The sequence below is a fragment of the Monodelphis domestica genome, chromosome 1 (assembly GCF_027887165.1).
Source record: "Monodelphis domestica isolate mMonDom1 chromosome 1, mMonDom1.pri, whole genome shotgun sequence".
NCBI lineage: Eukaryota > Metazoa > Chordata > Mammalia > Didelphimorphia > Didelphidae > Monodelphis > Monodelphis domestica.
In genome coordinates this window covers 126748505-126768417 of record NC_077227.1, presented here as the reverse complement: position 1 = coordinate 126768417, position 19913 = coordinate 126748505, and the positions used below count along the sequence as shown (strand labels likewise).

Here is a 19913-nt window from a genome sequence, read left to right as displayed (position 1 = left end):
AGATGGGAGAATGTGACCAATAGCAAAGAGGCTAGTATGACTGAATCACTGAGTGTGTGAAGGGAGTCATAGAAGATTTTCTGGAAAGTTAAAGAAGAGTCAGATTGTGAAGGTCTTTACATGTGAAAGAGATGAATTTGCATTTGACCCTAGAAGCCCTGAAACTTTTTGAGTGAGGGAACATGATGACACCTGTAATTAAAGAATATCATTTTGGATGCAAAGGAAGGTAGCCTTGCAGTCCCAGATCTAAAACTATACTATAAAGCAGCGGTCATCAAAGCAATATGGTACTGACTAAGAGACAGAAAGGAGGATCAGTGGAATAGACTTGGGGTAAATTACCTCAGCAAGACAGTCTATGATAAGCCCAAAGATCCCAACTTTTGGAAACAAAATCCACTATTTGATAAAAACTGCTGGGAAAATTGGAAGACAGTATGGGAGAGATTAATTAGGTTTGGATCAACATCTCACACCCTACACCAAGATAAATTCAGAATGGGTGAATGACTTGAATATAAAGAAGGAAACTATAAGCAAATTAGGTGAACATAGAATAGTATACTTGTCAGATCTTTGGGAAAGGAAAGATTTTAAGACCAAGCAAGAGTTAGAAAAAAATCACAAAATGTAAAATAAATAATTTTGATTACATTAAATTAAAAAGGTTTTGTACAGACAAAACCAATGCAACCAAAATTAGAAGAGAAGCAACAAATTGGGGGAAAAAATCTTCATAACAAAAACCTCTGACAAAGCTCTAAATACTCAAATTTATAAAGATCTAAATTAATTGTACAAAAAAATCAAGCCATTCTCCAACTGACAAATGGGCAAGGGACATGAATAGGCAATTTTCAGATAAAGAAATCAAAACAATAAGCACATGAAAAAATGTTCTAAGTCTCTTATAAGGAGAGAGATGCAAATCAAAACAACTTTGAGGTATCACCTTACATCTAGCAGATTGGCTAACATGAAAAAGAAAGTGATGAATGCCAGAGGGGGATGTGTCAAAGTTGGGACATTAATGCATTGCTGGTGGAGTTGTGAATTGATCCAACCATTCTGGAGGGCAATTGGGAACTATGCCCAAAGGGCGATAAAAGACTGTCTGCCCTTTGATCCAGCCATAGCACTGCTGGATTTGTACCCCAAAGAGATAAGGAAAAAGACATGTACAAAAATATTCATAGCTGCGCTCTTTGTGGTGGCAAAAATTTGGAAAATGAGGGGATACCCTTCAATTGGGGAATGGCTGAACAAATTGTGGGATATGTTGGTGATGGAATACTATTGTGCTCAAAGGAATAATAAAGTGGAGGAATTCCATGGGAATTGGAACAACCTCCAGGAATTGATGCAGAGTGAGAGGAGCAGAACCAGGAGAACATTGTACACAGAGACTGATACACTGTGCTACAATTGAATGTAATGGACAGAAGTGGCAATGCAGTGATCCTGAACAACTAAAGAACACTATCCACATTCAGGGGAAAAACTGTGGGAGTAGAAACACAGAAGAAAAACAACTGCTTGAATACATGGGTCAAGGGGGATATAGACTCTAAATGAACATACAAGTGCAAACATCAAGAGCATGGAAATAGGTTCTGATCAAGGACACATGTAAAACCCAGTGGAATTGCGCATTGGCTAAGGGAAGAGGTGGGGGAGGGGAGGGAGGGAAAGAATATGATTCTTGTAACCAAAGAATAATGTTCTAAATTGACTAAATAAATTTTTCAAAAAAAAAGGGGGGGGGGGATAGGAAAGGACTCATACTCTAATTAAAGGTTTTTGTTTCATTCCACCCAGAAGTGGTTGAAAACCATTCTGCTCCAGTACACATTGTTTTTCTATTTTAGGGAAGCAAAAGTATCCTCTCTGCTGGAATAATAATAAATGGACTGATACATCTGGGGAAAAAAAGAATATCATTTTGGCAGTTACATAGAGAAATGGGTTGGAGAGGGAAGAGACCTAAAAGGACAACTGCAGTAGTCCAAATGAGAAATTCAATAAGGGCCTGAAATATGGTGATGGTTGTGAGAGCAGAGAGAAGGGGACAGATACCAGAGATGCTGAGGTGGTAGATCAAGACATACTAACTGATTGGCCATGGTGTGGAAAGAAGAGAAAGAGGTCATGATGTATAACCCCAAGGCTGTGAACCCAAGCAACTAGAAGGATAATGGTGCCCTCAACAAAACAAGAAGAAAAGAAAGAGAAGTGAAGGGAGAAAAAGAAAGGAAAAAAGAGAGAGAGAAAGGAAACAAAGGAAGGAAGGAAAGATGGAAGGAAGGTGTTATGAGGAAGAGATAAGGTTTGCAAGGGACAGATGCATGAGGCTTGCAGAGAAAGATTCTGGAATGCTGGAAGGAAGGCTGAAGCTGAATCTGGGGGCAGTTGGCTCTCTCAGAATGCAACCTGGGGAGTGTGGCTGCCTGTCCTGAGGTTACTGATCCTATTCGTGCTTCCTATCCTGTTTGTTGTGTATCCCTGGGAGAAGAGCCCTGAGGTTCTGACTAACCTATTCCAGCTATCTCCACTGAACAGTAAGCAGAGGTCTGGGTCCATGTGGACCTGGGACCTACTCTGGGCCCTGCCAAATCTGTCACAGACCATCACCTCTAGTAATAACCAAGAGAGGGGTTTAGTGAAGGTTATTTAGAACAGGGACTGGATTTATATATTAGAGAGGAAAGGGTGATAAGTATAGTCTACTAAATCTATGAAGACTCTCTCCAAGGAGGTTTATATCTGAGTTTTGTTGCTAGTGGACTAGTGACAGGGATTCCTCTTACTTTTCAAATCTCTATCTGTCTGTCTGTCTCTGGAAATAAATTACATCTTCCATTTACTGTGACTGAGTAAATCTGTGTGCTGGTCCCAGATCAGGTTCTGACCTGGTCAGGGCTAATTGTTAGGCCCTTCAACCTACAATTGGAAACCCTGATACTGGCTCAAAGTAATCCATTGATCTCCCATCAGATCCTACCTTCCCAAACCCCCTAATTACAAAGGAAAGAAGGGAGGAAGAAAGAGAAAGAAAAAGTAAGAAAGAGAAAGAGAAAAAAACAAGAAACAGAAATAGGAGAAGCAAGGAGAAATAGAAGATAGGATGTGGCTCAATGAAAGAGAATAATCATTTAAACTAGGATGGGGATGGCATTTGAACAGTGATGGTTTAGCACAGGTGCTAAACATGGCACAAAGAGCAATCTCTGTAGGCATATGCCACCCCCTCCCCCCAGTTACTAGAAAGGTAGAGGGATTTGGACAGAGCTGCTCCCCTCCCCTTCTCCATTGTGCCTGATGACATTTTTTCACATCCCCTGCCCTTCTACCCAGCAGCCCAATTGGAGCTCACAAGGGGTAAGGTGGGCAGCTCATAGGCAACAGAGCTGGAGGGAAATGGAGCTCTCCAGCCAGTCCCCTTTCTACACTGGCTGAAGACATTCCTCATTTCACCTACCTCTCTGCCCAGCAGCTCAGTGGGAGTGCTTTCTCTCTCTCCTGTGTGGGGAAGGGGTAGGGCAGGATACACCCAGCACTCAGGGGGAGGGGCATGGCACTCCATCTCTAAAAGGTTTGCCATTCCTGTATTAGAATCTATGTATCCTGTGTTCTTGAGCAGAATCGTTAGTGAAGCCACTAAAAAGGAAATTAGTGACAATAAAGAGAACAGCATATTAAAGCTAATCTAAGCTGCCTTCAAATAGTTGTTTGATCTTTGAAAAGTCAGTTAGATCTATGAAGAAATGGCAGACCCATCCCTTTGATTCCTTGGTGATAGCTTGGTGTTTGAGGTTATGGATTAATTTTATTTAAGAACCTATGGCTCAGTATATTTATGGTTTTATTTGGGGGGTTTGGTTTTTTATGAGTGTGCTCTTACAACAATGACCAATATGGAAGTGTGTTTTGCATGATAATAAAGATAAAAAATTTTTAAAAGAGAACTCTTTTTAAATTGCTTCATATTAATTAGCTCTCAATAAACTCCTGCTTTTCTTAAAAAAAAAATAAAAACCTATGACCTTTATAAACTCCATTCAGCAATTAAATACAATAAACATTAAGTCCTAATGTCTATAAGAGCTAGTAATACAAAGACAAAGCATGAATAGTCACTGCCACAGGAAGGGGAGAAAGGGAATAAGCATGTATGTGTTAGTCACTGTACTAAGCACCTTTTATAAATATCTTATATGGGAGGTAAGTGATATTATTATCCTCATGTTACAAGCAAGGAAAGTGAAGTAAACAACTTAAGTGACTTGCTTAGGGTACTAGTAAATATTGGTGGTTGGATTTGATCTGAAGTATTCTCACCCCAGCCCCAGCACTCTGACTACTGTACTATCAGCTACCTCTGGGAGTTGTCCTCAGAATCCCATTCCCACCCTCTTTGCTGAACCAAGAGCATCATTGACCTGCTGACTATGTCTCCTCCACCGGTAAGCTCAAGTTAAGGGCTGGGACATTTCATGGATAACAAGCCCAGGACTCCCCACCCACCCACCCCTCCATAGCTTCAAAGCTCTTTAGAATGGTTCTGTGGAAGAAAGCATTTCTGGGACCTGTTTTCTGACAAGTCCCTTTGGTTCTCTCCAGATACATATCACATAATGAAGATATTCATTAATTCATTTAAACAATAAACACTGAAGGATTGATTGAATATCCCAGACTGATGCAGAAGGGGAGAAGTTCTTAGAAAGAAAGGTACATATGCTTTTATTAATCAAGGAGGAATTACAGTACTAAATGAAATACTGTATATATTGAACGAAATAATGATTACTCAATATTATGTAAACTCCTGGAAGGTAGGGACAATTGGTTTTTCTTTTTTTTGTACCCCATCATCTTAGTTGGACTGAACCCTCTACTCTGTGCAGAGTATTGGGCTACAAAGCAAAGCTGCTTCAGGTGGTGAAGGTGAAACTTTGACCAGGAATAATAATAGATGATTTGAGAAGGTAACCCCTCACACATATATTTTCCCTCTCGGATAAGGGGTGAAGAAGAGGAAAAGCTCTTAGGAAAGAGGGATCATTATTGTCCCCACTCACACAATAGAAGACTCAGAAAGACTTCAGAAAGGGCATTAGAGAAAGAATTTATGCCATTAAGGCAGAAGGAATTTTCAATTTACAACATTCAAAAGCAATTGTTTTATTATTCACAAATAAATAAATACAGAGGAGACATCTCATCCCTCCTCCCTTCTCCATCCTTTAAGGTCCAAGGTGCCAGTGACTCCCTCCAGCTCCTAACCCCTTCTCCTGAGGGAATGACTAGAGCTTTTTTCCCAGGGGGTATCTCGAGATCACACCTGGGCAGGTAGTACCTGATTTCCCAGTGGCTGAAAGACTGGAGCCCGAGTCCTTAGTTCCATACTGAGAGTTAGATATAAAGGAGCTCAAGTCGAATTAAAGGCAGCAGAGACAGTCTTTAGCTCGCTCCACCCCTGAGTTCTGTTTTCAGTTCTCTTAAGTCCAGCTCTTCGGTTCTGGAAACTCTGGGTAAGACTGAGTTTGAGTTGTAGCAGGTAGGTCAACCGCTTCCGCCTGGCTATGGAAGCCAGTGAAGGGCTCTGAGTCCATCAGCCGGAGAGCAGTTGGATTCCCACTCAAGTTCAGCGCTTCCGAGAGCCTGGTCATTCCTGTGGGAGGAGGGGCACCCAGGTCTCTAGCAAGGACAGCACTTCTCCGGGAAAGATCTGTAGGGAAAAGGAGGTGGAGGCGTGTTAGTCAGAAATCTAGTTCACTCGGGCGCCGCCTCCCTGGGCTCACCGGCGCCTCCCGCGGCAGGAGATCCCCAGAGGGTGCAGGATATAGGGATAAAGTTAAAGAGTCCTTGGGTGGTGGAAAATGCCACTAATGGGATCCCTACCACCCTGAGGAAAGCTCTGACCACTGAATCATTTTTCGGCTTCCTCTCTCCCTTCCCTCAATCCACTTTTAGTGAGCTCAAAGTACACACGCTATGGGGCCACCCGACTGGGAAGAGACGAATAAGGCTAGAGGTTACTCAGGATTCTGAATAAGGGATAGAGGAGGATTCCAGAGGTCCTGGTTTTTACAACCTGGCTAAGGGTCTGATATGGAAAAGCAACTCTCTTCCCTCCCCCACTCCCCCTCTACTCTGAGCCTGGCCCCCTACCCCTTGCTCAGTTCCCACTCTGGACTGGGCAAGTGGCCAGGCACCAGTGTCAGACTGGTCTTCAGCAACCAGATGGAATTGAGGGAGTCGAGAGGGGCTACGGCTTCGAAACCTGATACACCCAGCACAAACCATCTATATTCTGTCCCTGGGCTGAGGAGGGGAAGAGGATGAGGCAGAAGGTGGAAGTGACCAAAAGCCGGGGGAGAGAGGAAAGGGCGGGAAAGAGACACTCACCGAGGCCGTGTCTAGATCAGCCACCTGCTCTTCCAGGAGCAAAGTATTCGCATCGAGGATCTGCCCCCCACATCTCTCGAGCTGGGGAGCAGCTGTGGGGCAGGAAGATGGGGACTCCCAGCCGTCAGGGAGCCGAGGAGAGCGCGTTTCAGGGACAGGGGAGGCTGGGCTGAGGCCATGGGTCAGGCTGGGACAGCAGCCCAGTCCATCCGGGCAGAGAGGACAGCCCCGCGGTGTAGCCTCGCTCCGCCGGCGCCTCAGGCTCTCCTCGCTGAGTCCCAGAAGGGCCGACAGGTGACCAATGTAGCGTATAGCCAGGCGCAGGGTCTCGATCTTGGTCAGGCTCTGGCCTGCGGGAGCCACAGAAGGTGGCAGGTAGCGACGCAGGTCGTGCAGTGCCCTGGACAGGTTGCGCATCCGCAGCTTCTCCCGCTCGCTGGCGCTCTGCCGCTGCCCGCTGCCCAAGCGGCCCCTGCCAGCTCGCCTGACGGCTGTGTTCCCAACGCCTGTCCTGGTGCTGGGCGCCTTGGGAGTGTGGCCAGCTGAGAGGAAGCGCGCTTGGGGTCCAGGTGGGGAGAGGTCCCAGGAGTCCGAGGAGGAGGCCGGAGAGCAGCTGCAGTCTCTGTCTGATGACAGCGGAGGCATCTGGGGCGCAGCCCCCCAAACCCAACCTTGCGGAAGGAGCCAGGAGTCTGGGCTGAGGAGTGAGGCAGGAGAGTGGGCCATGGCAGAGGCTAGGGGAATCTGAGGAGTCAGCGGCCGGCAGCCCGCTTTATCCGGAGCCTGGAGGTGTGAAATAGCACCTTCCAGGCCCCATCAGCACATCAAAGCCGAACAGGGCTGGGGCCCAGGGGACTGGGCCTTTGAACCGGGGGTGTCGAATTTAACCCGGGTGGGTCAGCGTGGGACGCGGCTGGACGGCCATCTGTGGGCCGAGGGAGGGCACCTCTCCTCTGCCACCAACCCGCGGTCTCCCTAGGCTAGCTCCTAGCTGGTGAGCCTTGTGAATGTGAACGGGACATGGGGACCTTGGGAGGTCCTGGCAGTGAGGAGAAGCGCTGGGACAGTCAAGGACCTGGCACTAGGGTAAGCCCGGAGCAAAGGACACAGGTGTAAGTAAAGGCCGCAGGAAGGAGGGGGGAGGGGGCTGACACCGGTCCACTTGGGATCTGCTAGAACCCTTTGTGGCTAGAATTGAGCGAGCCAGGCTCATGAGGGAAGGATGGAAGGGAAGAGAGGAGGGAGCAGAAGAGGGGTTCTTCCCATTCAGCTGGTCTGGCCTTAGTGGAAGCATCCCCAAATCTCCAAAGGGCTGGTATGAGTTTAAGGAATGAATAGAAAGGGTTAGCTGTTGGGAACTCTGGGGTGACTTCTGAATGAGTCTGAATTATGATGATTTTTGAGGACCCCCAGAGGCACCCTAGAATAATGGAAGAAGCACTGAAGATAGCGACCTAGCTTCAAATTAAGGCCCTGCTACTAACTTACCTGTGCTAACTTGGGCAAAATGTTGTACTTTGCTGGGCCTCGGTTTTCTCAGTAAAAAGGTCCCTTTGGCCTTGCCCAGGAGATCAGGACACTGAAGAGCCTTTTGTGTGTAAAAAAAAGTGGTAGGATACAGATGGCTAATGGCCCTTCCAATTCTAAGTCTGTGATCCCATGAAATTAAATGGGATTTATGCAACACAAAGATCCTGTGATCTAGCTGTATGGCCTTGGGCAAGTCACTTAACCTTTATTCCTTTCCCCTTTTGTAAAATGGGGATAATAATAGCACCTACCTCCCAGGATTGTTGTGGAGGATCTTCCACAGTACTAAGCACAATGTAATGGACAGACTGCCTGATCTCCCTCTGCCTTGTGGAACAGTAACTATCTAGCCCTTCCCTGCTTTATAATCTCCTACATAATGGTTTACTCTCCTAAGCCCTGGCCCAGGTTGTCACTGTCCTCCATGACACTATCTCCTCATCTCATTTTCTGTTCACAGAATCTGAGTTGGAAAGGCCTTCAGAGCTCACAGTATCTACACAAAAAGCTCCTCTACCTCATCCCAACAAGTTAGCCGTCAGTTGAAATCATCCAGTGACTCAGAATGCCTAAGGGATCCATTTTTGTTCGCCTGTTTGGCAGGACTTTCTTCTAGTAAGCCTAAATCGACTTCCAGGAAACATCCACCTCTGCTTTTAATTCTGCCCTCCGGATCAAGCAGAATAAACTTAATCTTTATTGTATCTGACAGCTCTGATTGAAGACAACTATTGGCCAACTAATTTCTTATCTTGTGATCTCTTCGCTGGCATTCTCCTCGAATCTTTCCCCTCCTCCTCAGCTCTCTCATTTTTTTTTTAAACCTTTGCCTTCTATCTTAGAATCAATATTATAAAGGCTAGACAAATGGGATTAAGTGACTTGTCCAGAATCACACAGATAAGTGTCTGAGGTCGTATTTGAACCCAGGACCTTCCACCTCTAGACTTGGCTCTTAATCCACTGACCCACCTAACTGCCCCCCAGCTCTCCATTTTAAAGTGATAATTCTGAAAGCACAAGTCAAAATTGGGGTTAGAAAGTCACTTAAAAACTACAAAAGCTCCATATTACTTGCAGAATCAAATATGAACTCCTCTGTTTACAAAGCCTTTCACAACCTGGCCCAATATACCTTTCTTCCTGTTATTTATTTCAAACACACTACAGTCAGCTTAAAGTGGCCTTTTTCTTGTTCCTCAAACATGACACTTTCCCTTTTCCAAGCCTGAAAGGTACTCTCCTTCTCACTTCCACCCCTTACAATCTCTAGCTTCTTTTAAGATTCAGCTCAAGGGTTCATCTACTAATGCCTTCTCTGATGTATTTTGTATCCATTGTGTATCTACTTATGTTGTCTGCTCTTGCTAGATTGTAAGGCAGGAATTATTCCATATCCCAGTGCTTAAACATCGTCAATACTTAATAACTGTTTGTTGATTCATTGTTAAAAGGCAAAATCTTCCTTTTTCTCTCTCAGCTCCAATTTTTACCCCTTTCAGTACTTCCTTCATTTTTTCCTTTCCATCCTTCATTAACACCAGCTTGGAGGAAGGTCTCTAGTGAAATGCCTTGAGGAATGCATTATTGGTTCTGTGTACTTACTATTTTTATCACTGACATGGATGAAAATATAGATGACATGATGCAGTGTAAATGTAAATATCCCTTGAGCAGGAATTAGAATCTTTGGTTCAACTCCATGCTCTAATATTTACTAAACCACTGATTCTCTCTGACTTTTTTTCCAGCTGTAAAATGGGGATCATTTGTGAGCATTAAATGAGAAAAATGTAAGCCTCAAAACATTATATAAATATCACTTGGCCTTATTATGGTATGCTTACCAAATTTGCAGATAACTCAAATATGGGAGAGATGACAAGCATATTGAGGGAGAGGGAGAACATCCAAAAAAGGTCTCAGGATGCTGATGTTGGGTTGAATCTGATAAAGATGAAATTCAGTAGTCTTGGGAATTCTTGCTCTTGGCTTCAGAAAATCAACTTTCCAAGGGTAAGTCAGGGGAAATGTGGCTAGAAACAATTCTTTTCTTTAGAGAAAGTATCAAGAGATTGTCTTGGAATGAAAGCTCAATATCACTAGTGGTTTGAAATGGGAGCCATAAAAAAGCTAATTCCAATTTAGCCCAAATTAAGAAAGTCATAGAATCTATTAAATAGTGTAACACCAGAAATTTATCCAATCTGCAGTAAAATAACTGAGATCCCCAAGCCTATAACTATTTATTAAAGGAATTGATCCCCTTCAACAAATAGGATCCCAGGCCTTCCTCATGATCTGAGACCCTCCCTTGTTCTAAGACACAATATTTATAGTCTTAATGTTCAAACAATAATTCATGAGTGCAGTCCCTTCTGGACTGGTACAACTCAAAATATACATTTTCATTGGTGGATTGAAATTACACAGGAGCAAGGATACCCTGAGCCATGAGGAACTTGAATGTTCCAAACCAAGGTGGTCAAGCAAGGGGCATGTCCTAAGAAACTTCATAATCTAATATGAAGAAAATGTACTCAACTACCTATCTTAAAATAATTGTCAAATTAGGGTTAGTTGATTATCCTTAATTCGCTAAATGTCTTAATACAAAAGAATTCATCATTATTTCCATGAAATCATATTAAACTGGATAACATTGATTGGAAGTTATCAAAGAGATAAAATCAGTGATTTAGGATGGGCAGGGGTCTACTCAAATATGGTGGGGATCAAATTATTTCTCACAGTCACAAGCAATAACATCAATCACAACATCATTGTGAAGATCAAAGTATATACTTTAGATTAAGGTGCTTTGCAAATCTTAAAACTCTCAGCCATTATCCCTGTTTCAAATTCTTCTGTCCTCTGCCCTATCCAAACCACAACCAGATTATTATGTTCAGTTCTGGACATCCCATTTTAGCATGGATATTGATGAAATGGAAAGGGCTTATAGTTAAGAAAGGGTAATCAATACAGTAATGGGCCTTCACTCCATACAATAAAAGAATTGTTTAAATAAACTGGAAATGCTTGGCCTTAGAGAATAAACTTTGGGCAAACATGTTAACATGTCAAGTAATTCAAGAGCTGATGTGTGGAAGTGCCATTAGACTTATTCTGCTTGACCCAAGAAGGAGTGACAAGGATCAATGAGTAGACGTTACAGTGAGACAGATTTAGCTTTGAAAGATGTAAAGAAAAATTTCCCAACAAGTAGAGCTGGCCAAAAGAGCAATGGCACTGCTTTGGGAGGCAGGGAGTTCCATGTCATATAGGGTCTTTCTGAAAAGGCTAGATAACTACTTGGTGATTTTGGAGAGGACATTCTTAATCAAGTTTGACTTGTTGGCTTCTGGGGTAATTCTGGGATTCTCTTCTTTCTTATTAGTCCTCCTCTCTCCCCAATAAGCCCTGAAGTACCTTTGCCCCTGCCCTTGCCAATTGTACATAGCCCCTCCTCCCTACTTCTCAGAAAGGGAAAACTTCTCTGAGGGGTTGGTTGGAGCAGGGAGGGTGACACATGCACTCCTTTGGAGCCATTCTTTTGCCAGAGATAGCTCCCAGAAAGCTACCTGATCATTCATACTCTCTTTGTTATCAGAAACATGAACATGTCAGCCTCAGGCTATGTTAAAAGTTACTGCTGGATTGTAACTGAGGAAACTACTCACTGAAAATATCCCCTGGAACAGAATTCAGTGTCTTTGGCCCAAATCAAGCAGACGTGAACCTGAGTTTTAGATAGAAACATCTGTATCCAAAGGCTGAAGTCAAATCAGTGATTTATGTAGTAAGGAGTAAATGGGATGGCCATTTGTACAGATACAGAATCAGAGATATAGAAGACATCGAAAAGACCAAGGATGCTTCAGTGGAAAGGGACTAGAAAAGTAAGCATTTGGTATCACCTTTTCTCTAAATCTGAATGTGCAAAAGTATATATTGTAATTCAAAGGCTCAAACAATAATGAAGAGAATAATCTTTTTTATTATAACAAATTTTTATTTTTTCTGGATTACACATCAATACAATTTTTAATAATTGTTTTCTGATATTTTACAATCCATGTTCTTTCTTTTTTTCCTTTAAACTTATTTAATTAATTAAGAATGCTTTTTCATGGTTGCATAATTCATGTTCTTTCTCTCCCCTCCTCTCTGTCCCCTCCTACAGACAAGGAGCAGTTCCACTGGGTTTTACATGTATCCTTGTTCAAAACCCATTTCCATATTATTAGAATAATCTTTTAAGGACAGAAACGACATAGAAAAGAACTTGGAAAAAGTCAGTACAGACTAAACAGGAAAACTCCCATATAAGATAACAGGCTAGGCAGACCAAGAAGGTACACCAATTGGTGAGACTTACAACTATTTTTAAAATTTCCCTTCCCCAGGCAAAGGCAACCTCTGGACAAACAGAGTCTTTAGGCCCTACACCAAAGACTTCCCAAGTTATTATTCAGCCATTAATGAGAAAGTTTAACACAACATTGTGTTGTAATGCCCTAGCCAAGGGGAGGAATCTTCCTGTACTAAAGCTGACTGGCAGCTCTCAATTGCCTGAGAACAAAAAGTTAAGTAACTTGCCTAAATTGACACAGCTAGTATATGTCAGATAACACTTGAACCCAGATCTTCATTAATCCAAAATCAGCCAATGGCATTACTGAAAGGTCTTTGTTGAGGTAACTTTGGGTGGAGGTCCTCATAGTCCTTGGAAGCCAGGGCTGATCTTGGTTTCCACAAGAACAAGGTGGAGTTAGGGCCAATTATTGATAGATTTCTGGAAAAATTCTGAGAATGAAGTCCCCTTGCTCCTCTTCTTTGATTTAAGTGTTATTCTTCTTGGGGGCCCTGTCAGAGGTCTGAGCTTTGATTTAAGGTTTCTAGAAAATTTCTGAGGATTTCTGTGGACTTTTGGATTTTTCTCTAACTCAAAGTGAAGCTTTCACTCTCCCCTCTTGGGCATTTCCTACAGCCATACTGAAGCCCCCACTTTATCTTTTTGTTTGTTCCCATTAGCAAGCTTTTAAAAATTAATCTGTTCCTCCCACCAACTCCCTCCACATTGAGCAAATAACAAATACAAACCTGAAAAATAAAGCCCTTAATAGGTATAGCCTTGCAAAATAAATTCCCACATTAGCCATGTCTAAAACTATATCTCTTGACACATTTTCATTTCTTCTCCTCTCCCAGGAGATAAGTATCAAGTCTCATCTGAATTCTTTTGATTGTTTATTGTTGTGTTGATAGGCGTTCCAAAGTGTTTCAAAGTTTTTTCCTCTCTGTTATCAGTGTTCTCCTAATTCTGCTCATTTTATTTTGCATCAGTTCATAGAGGTCTTCCTGGTTTCCTCTGAAACTTCTTTTGTTTCTTGTCCATTTCATTATTTCCTATGGCACCATAAAATTACGTTACCTTCAAATCTGTTCCCCAGTAGGATGGCAGTCCCTTAGTTTCTAATTTTTAGTTACCATGAAAAGAGCCTATGGACCAATTTAAAGTCAACAAGAAGTCAAAGGGGAGACCATTTAAACATTTTCCCCTGCTTAATCCAAGGCACACCCAGTCCAAATCTATTGCTTATTAAGTCAGCTGAGGTAATAGAGCTGGTTTTCCCCATGTGACCAGTCATGAGAGGAAATCATGGTGATGGGTCCTTTTCAGATATTTGGCTTCTTAAGAAATCTATCCAGTTCAATCAAACAAGATTATCCTCTCCCCTAAAGCCTGAAAGGGACCAGGGTCTTTTACAATTTCCCTTCAGTGGTCCTTCAATCCCTACTAAATAAAATTCAGCATCCTGAACTGGAGCATTCAAGATCCTTCATCATCTGGCTCCAACCTCACTTTCTATCCCTATCTCTTACAATTCCGCTCCACATTCCCTATGCTCCAGCCAACCCAGACTACTCTGTTGAAGTTCCAAAGGCCATTTCTTATTTCTTCACTCAACAAACATTGATTAGTAGTCTCCTACTATGATAGGTACAAGAGATTCAAAGACAAAACCCCATGTGAGGACCTTATATCCTACATGCAGGGATCATTTAAGCAGGAAATCACTAAAAACTAGGGGGAGTGGAAAAAGACTTCCCATAGGTGATGGCTCTTGAATTGACCCAGAAGGAAACTAAGAGTTTCTAAGAGGGGAAGGTGAGGAGGGAGGGAGTCAGTGCTCTGAGGCCTGAGACATGTCGTGTGTGAAGGCAAGGCTTAGGGACAAAAGATAGAATACTGAATTTAAATCACATCAGGTAGGACAGTCTGGAGGGAACGTGTAGTGGAGGAAAAAGAGTAATGCAAAATAAATCTGGAAAAGAGGACTTTGTATTGCATCCTAGAGTCAATAGGAAACCACTGATAAATTTGGGTGTGGTGTGTTTTTAGGGGGGGGACTATCCCTAACCCCAAATCTGAGGTGGGGGGATGTGAAGGAGAAGATTGGAAATGTCTGCTTCCTTGTAGCTCTACTTTTTCTCAAATCATTCTATGTCTAGACATATTCTCTTACCCTGGAATTTCCTTTTCCTTCACTCTGGTTCTCGCAAGCTTTTGAAAGTATTCCCATCCTGATGACCCAAAGCAAATTCTACTTCCTCTTATCTCCAGCCCCCATCCCCTTCATTACAACAAGCTGGTAGCAATCTTTGGCTCATCTGAGTGCAAGGCAATACATTTAACTTTTCTTTTGGTCCTTTGAAATTCATATTGGAACAAAATAGAGTGGCAGTGTGGTATAGTGACTAGAGGACAGACATAGAAATATTAAAGTAATAAAAAAGAGCTGGGTTCAGTGTTAGCCTCTGAAACACACTGACTGTAGCTCAGTACCCCTGACAATATATCTATCTATCAATCTTCCTTCCTTCCTTTCTTCCTTCTTTTTTTCTTTCTTTCTTTCTTCCTTCTTTTTTTTTCTTTCTTTCTTTCTTCCTGACATGGGCACTGTACCCCAGAAACCCAGGCGAACTATTGTCAAGGGAACTCCCTTGTTTTTTCTTACTCTGAGACTAAAAACACCCAATGACCCCACCTAGGGTCCTGAGATGACTATCTTCCTTTGATCGTCCTCTAGATGGTCAGAAAGATGCACCTTCAGACCACACCTCAAACCTATCGGACATCTGTTTGTCCCCTAAAACTAAGGAATCTTTATGTCCCCAGGCAGACCCCAGTATGATCACCCCACCTCATGCCTGAGTGACTATCTGTTGTGAAGAATGTATAAAATCCCCAGAACTGATGTCATCTGGGGGAACAGCCTTTCCTTTCATGCTGTCCTCCCAGGGAACTGCTCCCCATCTTGCTGTTCTACCTTGCTATCCTCCTGGCCACTCTCAACATTACTTTCTAAATTAATAAATCTCTTTTTGTTTTTAAGCCAAGTTTTGGAGTCATTGCATGCTTGCAAAAGGCATCCTTCCCGAACCCCAAAAGGTATCCTTCCATGCCCATAACATTCCTACCTTGCATCTTAGAATCAGTAGATTCCAAGGCAGAAGAGCTAAGGGCTTGGGAATTGAAGTTGTGACTTGCACAGGGTCACACAGCTAGGAAGTGTCTAAGTCCACATTTGAACCCAGAACCTCCCATCTCTACACCTGGCTCTCAATCCACTGAGCCACCTAGCTGCCCTCATTCTCACCCCCACCCCCAGACAATTTTCTTTTTTTTCCACACCCAAGATTATTTACTTATTTGTTTTTTACCAATTACATGTAATAATTTTCTACATGAGTTTTTCAAAATTATATGATACAAATTGTCTTCTTTCCTCCCTTCCCTCCCCTCCTCCAGGAGTTAACAAACAATTTGATCCTCCAAACAATTTTCCAAGACTAGGAGTTATTTCATATATATGTATGTTATATATATATATACAATCAATTATATCTCTGAATTCATGGATAGAGTTTCCCCACCAGGAGCCCTCATCCTTCTGAAATCACAGGGCAGAACCAAAAAAGAAAGTTAAAATAACTTTATGACCCCTTTCTAGAGTGTAAACTCCTGGAGGACTCTCTCATCTCCTCCAGGATTCTGGAGCTAGACCTTGCTTAAAAATGATTGATTGATTGATTGATTGCACATAATAAATGCCAACTGAATCAATGAATGATTAGCCCCCCAAATAATGTATTAATCCGATGGAGTCATTTGATCACTCCTGGCTGATACAATCTTTTACCTAAACCTGCTCCATTCAACCAAATAAAATTTAGCCTTAACTATCTCTATCATAGCAACTTTCCTAGGAGCTGGGAAATTAAGGAAATTAGTGCCCCAAATTTTTCAAGAATAGGTCTATACTTAAGGGCTAGGACTTTGAGCTTAGTGGGGCTTGGGCAGGGTCTCCTCAATAATGAGCAAAAGGTTTCTTCGGAGTTATTGATAATCAATTTAAATCAAATTAAAACCCCACCAGCATTGGAGAGAGGCCAAGTGCTGGAAATTTAAATGAGAAGGAGATCTCTCATGGAATTTGAAGGGTAAGTCCTAGGGTGGGGGCTAGACCTCAAGAGGAAGAGAGCTCAGGAATATTGAACCAACTCTAGACCTAAGGGGACCACTACCCCAATCAAGGATTTCCGCCTCATCTCATCACTTGCATCATTTCCTCCAGTTTCCAATTGTTCCCTTCCTATTCCATTCCACCCCAAACTCCGGTGAGGTTCACCTTTGAAGTATCATTATCTGCAAGCCCTTGCTGGTTAGTTCATTTGGGAGCTGCTGGAGTTAATGAGTTCTCCGGACCCAAGAAGAGGGGCTGCCTCTCCTGCTGGGGGTGAAGACTTCACACCTTCTCCAGGCTGCTGATGTTTTGACAAGTGCCCAGAGCTGCTCCCTCCACGCTCCCAGTCAGTGGGGCTGCTGCAGCTCCTGAAGTGTAAGGCTGGGAATCTGGGACTCCAGCAGAACTCACCAGCAGTAGAGGTGAGAGTTCACAAACTCACAGTCAGAGGTCACTGGCTTCAGGGGCTCAGGGCCTCCCCTTCTTCCTCCCTATCCCAGGCCTAGACTTCAGTCCTGAGTCATTCCTCCATGAAGGGCTGGGTGCCAGGACTCCTGGGACCTGTTGAGCTCCCCCTCCTCACTTGGTGATCATTTCTTTCACCTTCCTCCCATCTCAGCTCCTTCCCTTCTATCCACTCTCTCCCCCTCTCGACACAGGAGTGTTAATAAAAGGTGCTATGTAAACACCAACCAACTAACTAAGGCTTAATCCAGTAATTGGGGTTGGAGACTTCCCCAGTGGAGCCAGAGGCCCCAGGGGAAGGAAACAGCTTCTCATCTCAGCCAAGTGGCCTCATTGGAATACTGAGTAAATGATTCCCAATTATTCAAAGGCTCCTAAGCTTAGTGTCCTCTACTGCAAAAACACAAGTCTGGGGACAACCTGGTTGCCCTGGATCATGGACTCCCTGGGTCAGGCAGGTCTCTATGACTCAGAGTCATCCTTGTGGGTCTCCCTCCATGAAGATCAGGAAGATCTGATTATCTCAGAAAAAAACGATCAAATGTTGTGTTCTTGGAAGACAGATGGGTCCCTGCCCAAACCCAAGGTCAAGTTCAAGTCTAGTCAGGGTGCTCCTCTGCAGTCTGGAGAAAAGATCATTAGGAGAAGCGAAGTGCTGGACCCAGGAGGTTCAAGCTCAACAAAGAATAGTACAACAGAATCTTGGAATTTTAGAACTGGGGGAAAAAAGGAACCTGGAAGCCATTCACCTTAATGAACACTTGTAGAGACGCAGCATGGTATGGGAGGCCAATGAATAGAAAGCTAGCCTCAGAGCCAGGCAGAACCCACTTGTTTCCCAGCAACTCCAGTCAGTCAGCCAGCATCGATGAGATACTCTTGTGCCAGGCATCAAGGAGCTCGCTATCTAATGGGGGAACAACACACAAACAGCTATGTACAAACAAGCCCTATCAGGTGTATGTGTGTGGGTGCTCTCAGAGAGAAGACATTAAGTTTCAGGAAGCTTGCAATATTGGGAAGGAAGACTTTTGGTAGAAGGAAGGACTTTCATTGCAATTTGAAGGCATCTAGGGGAAATGGTTATAAATTAGAGAAGTTGCTGACTGAATTGATAGAAGGGTTTCCTCCTCTGAGAGTTCCTAATTAAATTTTAAGTCCAGTCCATCCCTATCCTACTTTTTAGGGGAGGAAGCTGAGGCCCAAGGAGATGAGATGCTTTGTACAAAGTTTATGCAGTGAGTTATTGGCATGGCCCCTCATTAAAATTGTATTCATCTTTCATTCTCTACCCAGTTCTACCTCTCTCTCAGGGGAGAAGAATGAAAGTAAGAGGATGGCCTCATTTCAAAGCACCTTAGACCTTTGGGGGGGGGGTCTCAAAGCACCTCCTATCTGATCCTTTTTCTCATATCTTATGTGAGTAGGCATTGGTTGGGATTCAGTAGGAAGAGGGTAACTAACAATAACTAAATTACGGAATGTTACAGCTAAAGGGAACCTTAAAGATCATCTAATTTCATTTTATAAATAAGGAAACCAACTTTAAGGAACATGAAGCTTGACAGCTTGCTTAGAGATGTAAAACCAGGTCCCCAGACTCCTAGTATTTCCACTGTACCATGAATTAATTAAAGAAAACACTTGGTGAGACACCAGTAATTGAAGCCCTCAGTTTAAAATTTGCATTTTAAACTGTTTATTATCTCCTAACTAAAACACCAACCTCCCAGCCCTGATCTCTTAGGGCATGTGTGGATAGGCTGTGATTTGCATGGCAGGAGGGAACCTGCAAATCCAGGAGATTTTAGGACCTCTTTGGAGTCCTGTATTAGACTTTTTGGGTGAAGGCCACTTCCCCTCGTCCCCCTCCCCTCTTCATTAGGATATTAAGAATTCACAGCTTCCTAAATTAGGTTACCATATGGAATAAATTATTCCAGTGCCATGGTAATCTGGTTATCTCTTCCACAGGATCAACTGGAGTGGAAATCCCAGGACAGAGAGGGGGACCACGAGGAGGAAGGGAGGAGGAGGGATTTCACAGAGTCTAGGCTAGGATCAAGCTGAAGCTGTCTATTTTCTATCTGAGGCTCTGCTGATAAATCTCCCTTGAACAGATGACAGTTCTCTTCAGAGATATCCACTGCCTTTCCCTTGGATTATTTCATTTATCCTGTTAGGAGGGTGAGATGTGGGGTTCTTGGTGGACAGAGAAAGAGGTATTAATATATCCTACCAAAGTGGCCAGGAGAGCTCAAAGTTCCACTGCTAATATATGACAGAGCTGGGTCCAAATCCAAAGGGACAAAACATTTCTATTGTACCTACTATGTGCTGGGCACTGTACTAAGCCTATTACAAATATTATCTCGGGGGATCCTCACAGCAACTCTGGTAGTGAGGTGCTGCTAATATCCCCATTTTACAGTGAAGGAAATTGAGGCAAAGAGCTTAAGTGACTTTACTAGGGTCACACAGCTAGTACATGTCAGTGTCTGGATTTGAACTTGGGTCTTCTTAACTCTAGGCTTCCACCCAAGCATCTCCTTGTTCTGATGCCTCCTTGAACTAGACTCCCCTATATCCCTTAATTTTGATCCTTCTTCTGCCATTTCAACTACCAGTATTACCTTGGACAAGTCCCATATCCTTTTTGGATCTGAGTTAAACAAGGGGGGGACTAATTGGCCTCATTTCTCATTTATACTCTCTTCACCTTATATGTGCATCGATGTTTGAATGCCATCTCCCTGAGTAGAGTACATGCTCCTTGAGGGTAAGGTCTGAATTTTTGCCTTTCTCGGTATCTTGAGGGCTTAGCACAGTGCCTTAATAAGGCCTTGATAAATGCTTATTCATTCATTGATTAATTCCATACCCAAATCTTTGATCCTCTGTCATTTCTAGAACAGTAGTATAATCTAATCACTAAGAGCCCCACTATAGAAAGGCAGAGCATAAGCAATA

The 19913-nt window shown here is 43.1% G+C and overlaps 1 protein-coding gene across 1 annotated transcript; it reads right to left on the bottom strand.

Annotated features, from left to right (window-relative positions):
• Positions 1–5504: 5504 nt before the first annotated feature.
• On the bottom strand, positions 5505–7140 carry LOC100015455 (mesoderm posterior protein 1). The gene is made up of 3 exons (XM_056815579.1): positions 6415–7140; positions 6011–6014; positions 5505–5734 (listed from the first exon to the last, which is right to left on the bottom strand). The coding sequence occupies exons 1-3, from the start codon at positions 7138–7140 to the stop codon at positions 5505–5507; spliced, it is 960 nt and encodes a 319-aa protein (XP_056671557.1).
• Between the last annotated feature and the right edge of the window lie 12773 nt (positions 7141–19913).

What these genes read in the sequence shown, in the direction of transcription:
- LOC100015455 (XM_056815579.1), bottom strand. Translation starts at nt 7,140, where the DNA reads ATGGCCCACTCTCCTGCCTCACTCCTCAGCCCAGACTCCTGGCTCCTT.